Raw genomic sequence first — 6,241 nt, forward strand, 5'->3', positions numbered from 1 at the left:
GAGGTATCCGTTTTGTTCGAGACATACTGATAGAAAGGGATTGTTTATTTACAAAGATTCTTCTAGGAGCACATGTTAATTTCCTATTATACCAAGGATTATCCAGCATTATAAGAAGATTGACATTGGAAATTGCCATACCATATCAAATTTAAACAATAAAAACCAAGGGCCTATATTGCCGACTTATAAAAAGAAAATAGTAACAAGTCCTAAAGAAAACGAACATTTTTATAAGGTACTTATTTAAAATAGGGATATTCCAACAAGTAAAAACAAAATTGAATTCAAAATTTGTAAATATAGATTGGAAAAATGTATATACACTGGTCTTCAATTTAACTAGGGATACATATATTAGATGGTTGCAGTGTAGAATGATCCACAGAATCTTGGGAACGAAATCTATTATGTTCAACATGAAAATTGTTGCCAATAATTTATGTACATTCTGTAAAAATAAAATAGAAAACATAACACACTTGTTCTGGAACTGCCCCTATACTCAAGAAATTGTTTAATTTGCTGTCGAAATCATCAAGAGAAGTAGACCTAGCTTTCTTACTCAGCCGACATGTCAGGATCTAATACTTGGGATTACGAATTCCAAAATGACTGATATTAACATGTTATGCCATGAAATTAAACGAAACCCCTCAAAATTTGGACTTAAACTAATCACACATTTTAAGCGGTTATACGCTTGCGTTCTTGTGTCAGTAAGTGACAACTTTCTACTTGAATCAGAAGTAGGGGCGGGCGATCGCCGTGGAAAGCAGTTCATTATCTTTTCCTACATAAGTTATATATTGTCTGGCTATGCGTACGTAGTCCATGCACTACCAACTGAGCTAACATATAATAACATGTGTATGACGTTTACCCATGCACTATAAACCACTGGGTGAGCAGCGGCATATAATGCAACATTTGATGCACCTGGCAAACATGTTGCAACAACAAAAAACGGAACATGGACAACAACGTGTGTGCATCAAAGAGCTTTATTCGACATATCACAATGTCTACTTTCTTCCACCCACGTTTGCCTGGCACTTGGTTGTGTCAGTAGCGATCGTCAGTGTGGCGTCTTGACACTTTGCTTTCGAAATTTCGCATCTGAAGACAATGGAAAGAATGAGAAAGTACAATAATTTATCCACATTCGTATTTTCGCAAATGTATGATATGTACAGACTTGTGCCATAGGTGAACGTAATAACGTTTTTAATAATGGCTGCATTGGTAAGGGCAGTAAATAAACAACGTTCAACTGAAATAAAAATGTAAGAGTGATATCCCTTCCTATAATCAATTATTTGTCTATGCTTCGTGACCTCATCATGACGTATTTATATCTAGAAAATGACGTAATCTGCAGCCGAAATCGTGTTATAAACAGTCATGGTAGGTGAAAGGAAAGAACTAACCCCTGACACGAAAACGGATGTAGTGTCATTGTTTAAATAAGGCCTTCGACACTCAGTAATTTCCCGAAGATTAGGCATACCACGGACTACAATAGCTGGGATTATTAATAGATTTTGCGCACGGAATAGTGTTGAAAACTTACCGAGAAAAGGAGCCCCGGCAAAAATAAATGAACGTTAAAGTCGGGCATGATTGGTCATTGTCGGCTCAGGTACTACTTACAAGTACCCCGGGTACTCTTTAAGTATACTAACATGTACCCCGGGTACGGTAAATATACTAAAACGTACCCGGGAATTGTTCACGCTAAATCGGTCGTTTTTGGCTATTTTTTTAAATTAATAATGTTCACATTTATGTCAATTGTCTGTTAAATGGCCTCTATATTATCGAAACTCATACTCAAAAAGCATTTGGATGCAGTTTTTTTTAAGAGAAGTATGTTTAAGATAAACAATATCGTTTTAAGGCAATTGGGAGTGCGTGTTACGACATCGGATTTTGGGCGGGAATACAGGTCGGGTACAGTCTAATATCGACGGGGTTCGTGCAAATATATTTACCGTACCCGGGGTAAATGTAAGTATACTTAGGAGTACCCGGGGTAAATGTAAGAAGTCGACAATGACCAATCGAGCGAAAGTCGAGCATTGTTACGGATTGTTAAAAAAACAGGGAAAGAACTTTATCGAACATAACTGGAGTGTTCTAAAGATAACATAAATGCTGAAAAGTATATTTCCATCCTAGAAGATAATCTCTGGCCCGTTGTAGCTCGCCATTTCCCGGATGGAAGGTACATATTCCAGGACGACAACGCCCCGATACATAGAGCCCGGGCTGTAAGTCAGTTCAAAACAGAACATAAAATTCATTCTATGATCTGGCCTGCCCAAAGTCCGGACTTAAATATAATAGAGAACGCATGGCATAGGCTTAAAAGACAACTAAAAAATCAAACTGATATCGCAGACACACAAAATAAGCTTGAGGCAGCCATTCGGGACATCTGGATAAACATTCCCGTTGAATATATCATAAACTTGTATTCGAGCTTACCAAGGAGAATACAGAGTGTAATAAAATCGAAAGGCTATATTACCAAATATTAAGGTAAATGGTTGGTGTTTAATATGTTAAAACGCTTTGTTTTATGAAGCACATTTATTGTTGACGTCAGCCATTTAGTTTTTTGACGTTCACTTGTGGCACATCAGTGTATGTTGATAGTTATTTAGTATTATTTAATGTCCATTCAACAACAGAAAGCATATTTAATTTCATGTCTTACCAACTTATGAGATATTCTAGTCCTCGTATGTGTCCACCAAAGGCGCTACAATGATTGATCCTATTCTGCCATTATTGGCTATGAACTGGCTAAGTAATGGTTGAGTTCATTTATTCAATCGCAAAAGTGTTATGATCTCAATTGGTTCTGGTTCATTGCACGGTATCCACGGCATGAAACCATGAGGAGGGCGAGGGGCTTCAACTAGCTTTTGACTAGACTTTTAAGTATTTTGTATTACACGCTGGATTTATTGCTTGCAAGTGTTCTTACTGGAATTGCAATTGGGGATATGAATAAAATGGGACTTGTTAAAAGATGGTCGTATTTTAGAAAAATATAAATACATAATTTTACTAATATAACTGTTATTGTCGATGTTTTTATATGCATAATCATTATAACCGGAAAACAACATGTTTATGCCACGCGGATCGCTAGAGGCAAGACTAAATCGCTTAACAATTGCCCGTTTTTTGGAATTTTATTATGAAGTTTAAACTCTATTTCGGAAAATACTGTTTTTGCTAATTTTTACGATTTTAATTGATGGTAATCAATAAACGAACATTTTAAAAAAAACAATTTTCTAAGTTAGATATATTATTTTGCGTGCTTCAATATCACGAACACATTCCTTTTACAAATTTGAAAATGGTCATTTTGTCAAACAGTCAACAAGTCCCTTAAAGCCTTAAGCAACTTACTGATTTGGATAATATTGTCCGTCTGACCCACAGATGACGTCGAAACCACCCGTGCATGAAATGACGGCGAGATTGCTACAAAATACATTTTGTACAATGGAACCCATTGGGTCCGTTGTGGCGGGAGCCTTGATGGTGGTCGTTGCTGGACCGGAAGTGGTCGTCGCATTGGTTACGGAACCAGAAGCTGTGCTGAGAGGCGCCGTGGTGGCTGGGCATGCGCCGTGGCTTTGGAAGGTTATTTTGTGATCCTTGAAATGTAGGGTCTCGCACACAGCGTGGGTAAAACGGCAGCTGTGAACAAAAGCTTGTTTAGTCGCAGAGTTGTCAAGCAAGCGATAATGTATTATATTCTATGTATAATATGTTTTGGTTTTTCATTTATTTAGCTTAAACCATTTTTGTGTATCGCATAGTGCTTTTTTAACTAATGGACAAACCAACCATACTGTTCAGTTGTATATGCTTGCTTATGTATTAAGTAAAGAAAAGCGTTTAAAAGTACTTACAAAATATGAGGCTGACATCGACAAATTTAAACAGGTCAGAATGACAAATGGACTTTTAACGGGTTTTTTAACGTGAATAATGAGATCAACTTACTGGTTGTCATAGGTTACCCCATTGGAGCCGCACACTTGCTCATCGCCCTTAGTCACGTGGGTGGCACAATCGACCAATAGGAGCTCAAGACACAGGCGGTCGTCGTAGTGGCTGTTAACATTTACTATGGCGGCGTCTACCTCTCCACTCCCAATGGTCGGCTGGACGTGGGGATTGTGGGTGGCGTGTGGTGCGTGGGTTGGCCCGGGCGCAAATACTACGCCTGCGATAACGTGGTATTATTTGATGAGTTTGTAATCCAGTTTATGTTTTGTTTAATTTCTGTGTTTTCCCATATGTTATCACAAACAAAAATTGTTATTAAAAGACAATCGGACATAAAAGACATACAATTAACACTAATGTTGGTTCTGTCCTCAAAATAAAATTGTTGGACAAAGATGATAGTTCCCTGTCTTGTTGCACCGCATATATTTATGCTCTTATTATCAAGACTTTTCGAACGCTTTCGTACGCCATTACCAACACTTAATTGACATAAACGTAATAATTAATAATATCTGTAGCATGAATTGTGCGATCATATGCCGACCTATATTTATTTCAGTGAAATTAATCTGAAAACAGCTGCAGTTTTCGTTTACATAATTGATTTATGAAGTGTCAGGCAAATCCAACATCGACAGAAAATGCTCATGTTTTTTATTCATTCCTTTGAACTTTAACATTTTTGCAATGTTATTGGCAGTCAAGTTCTTCAAATAATTATTAAAAGAAGCTTATAGGCGAATTATTGTCATATTTTCAATTATACTTGAAATGTTGATCTATTTTTTCTCAAGGGATGTAATTATAATAGTCATGAATTAGAACGGATTTGATTTTTTTCATCGACTGACAAGCAATTATTTAGCAAAATGATTTCTATTCCAAAATAGGTTGACAAATGATGTTGCATTATTATTGAGAACACTATCTTGTTATGATTCATTAATAATTTATTTACGAGTTAGTTGATAAAATGTCTCCGTCTACAGAAAATTATGTTGGAACATAAAATAAGCATGGATACTCGCATATAAGTGCTGATTTTGATGCATTATTATTAAAGTATGATTATATTGGTTAAAACGGAAGATAATGTTGAAAATAATCGATAACACTTACGTACCGAACATCAGCAACATAACACACAGTCGGAGGGAAATCATTTCGAAATCGAATATTCGACTGCAAGTAAAACTAGGACTGAAAGTCTTGTAAATGAAGAACGGACTCGTAACGTCACGAATTTTTTATCTTAAATAACGACGGGTTTTAAATTCGTGTCGAAAGGCAATGCCAACTCGTTCATGACCTCTTAATTACGATTTTACATCACGCACATAATTTAAAAAGGTTAGCAAACGCTTGTATCTGATATATAAATAGATACAATAGTTTAAGACTTAATTTTATATTTGTTTTTTCTTTATGTTTTGTTTGTTGCAAATACTCCCATATGAAGTGTCAATAAAATTTCATTTTGATAAATACATATTATGAATTATGATTGAGAAACGATCTGCTGTTTGCAAAACAGTTTTGAAATTTATGTTCACAGGTCCTAAAACGTGCATTTTGAAATTTAAGATGTCCCGTCTTCTGTAAGGTTTCACCATGTGAAACACCGTAGAATGTCATACAATTTCTACCTAACTAAATTGACTAACGAAAGTAGATATGAATGGAAACATATAATATAACTTTCCAGTTATTGATAAAAAATGTGTAACTTTGCGGTGTTCTTGTACTAAGGTGGCTGGGATTAAAACCGGAGTCCATAGAGGTAACCTAACATGTCCGGTATTTTACCAAGCAAGCAAACCCATATTGAATCCGAATAGGTTCAGTTTGTAAATACGTTCGCATTTCGCGTTTACTGCCTACGCTTTTCCTCGGCGTGATGCAGGTAGCATCACGATCTGCCATTTTAAGATGTGTTTGACCGTTCGGTTTCAAGCTGTGTTTTAGTATTTGTTTTCGAGGATGAATCGAGTTATAAAACATACAAAAATTTAAAAAAAATGATCTTAAAATGAATTATTCCTGTTTTGTTCTGAGTATATACATGTATAATTGTTTACGTTGCTAGTTAAAACTTTAAAGTTTCTATAAAAAAAACAACAAAAAACATCTGCTAATATTTGTTTGACAAAAACATTGACATTTGTTACTTCATATTTTCCAAAATTGAAAAGTTTAACAC

At 35.7% G+C, this 6,241-nt stretch overlaps 1 protein-coding gene across 1 annotated transcript; it reads right to left on the reverse strand.

The window, feature by feature from the left end:
* Positions 1-988: 988 nt before the first annotated feature.
* On the reverse strand, positions 989-5,331 carry LOC127837388 (tomoregulin-2-like). The gene is made up of 4 exons (XM_052364396.1): positions 5,165-5,331; positions 4,033-4,255; positions 3,430-3,723; positions 989-1,119 (listed from the first exon to the last, which is right to left on the reverse strand). Exons 1-4 carry the CDS (start codon positions 5,202-5,204, stop codon positions 1,026-1,028), a joined length of 651 nt encoding a protein of 216 aa, XP_052220356.1. The 5' UTR covers positions 5,205-5,331; the 3' UTR covers positions 989-1,025.
* Between the last annotated feature and the right edge of the window lie 910 nt (positions 5,332-6,241).

This window comes from Dreissena polymorpha, chromosome 7, assembly GCF_020536995.1.
Source record: "Dreissena polymorpha isolate Duluth1 chromosome 7, UMN_Dpol_1.0, whole genome shotgun sequence".
In the NCBI taxonomy this organism is placed as follows: Eukaryota; Metazoa; Mollusca; class Bivalvia; order Myida; family Dreissenidae; genus Dreissena; species Dreissena polymorpha.

Bases quoted from the DNA above. Each gene is read 5' to 3' on its own strand.
- LOC127837388 (XM_052364396.1), bottom strand. From the start codon at position 5,204: ATGATTTCCCTCCGACTGTGTGTTATGTTGCTGATGTTCG. The intron at 3,724-4,032 runs GTAAGTTGATCT...TTTTGTTCACAG, and splicing joins GGGGTAACCTATGACAACCA to CTGCCGTTTTACCCACGCTG. The intron at 1,120-3,429 runs GTAAGTTGCTTA...CATTGTCTTCAG, and splicing joins GGACAATATTATCCAAATCA to ATGCGAAATTTCGAAAGCAA.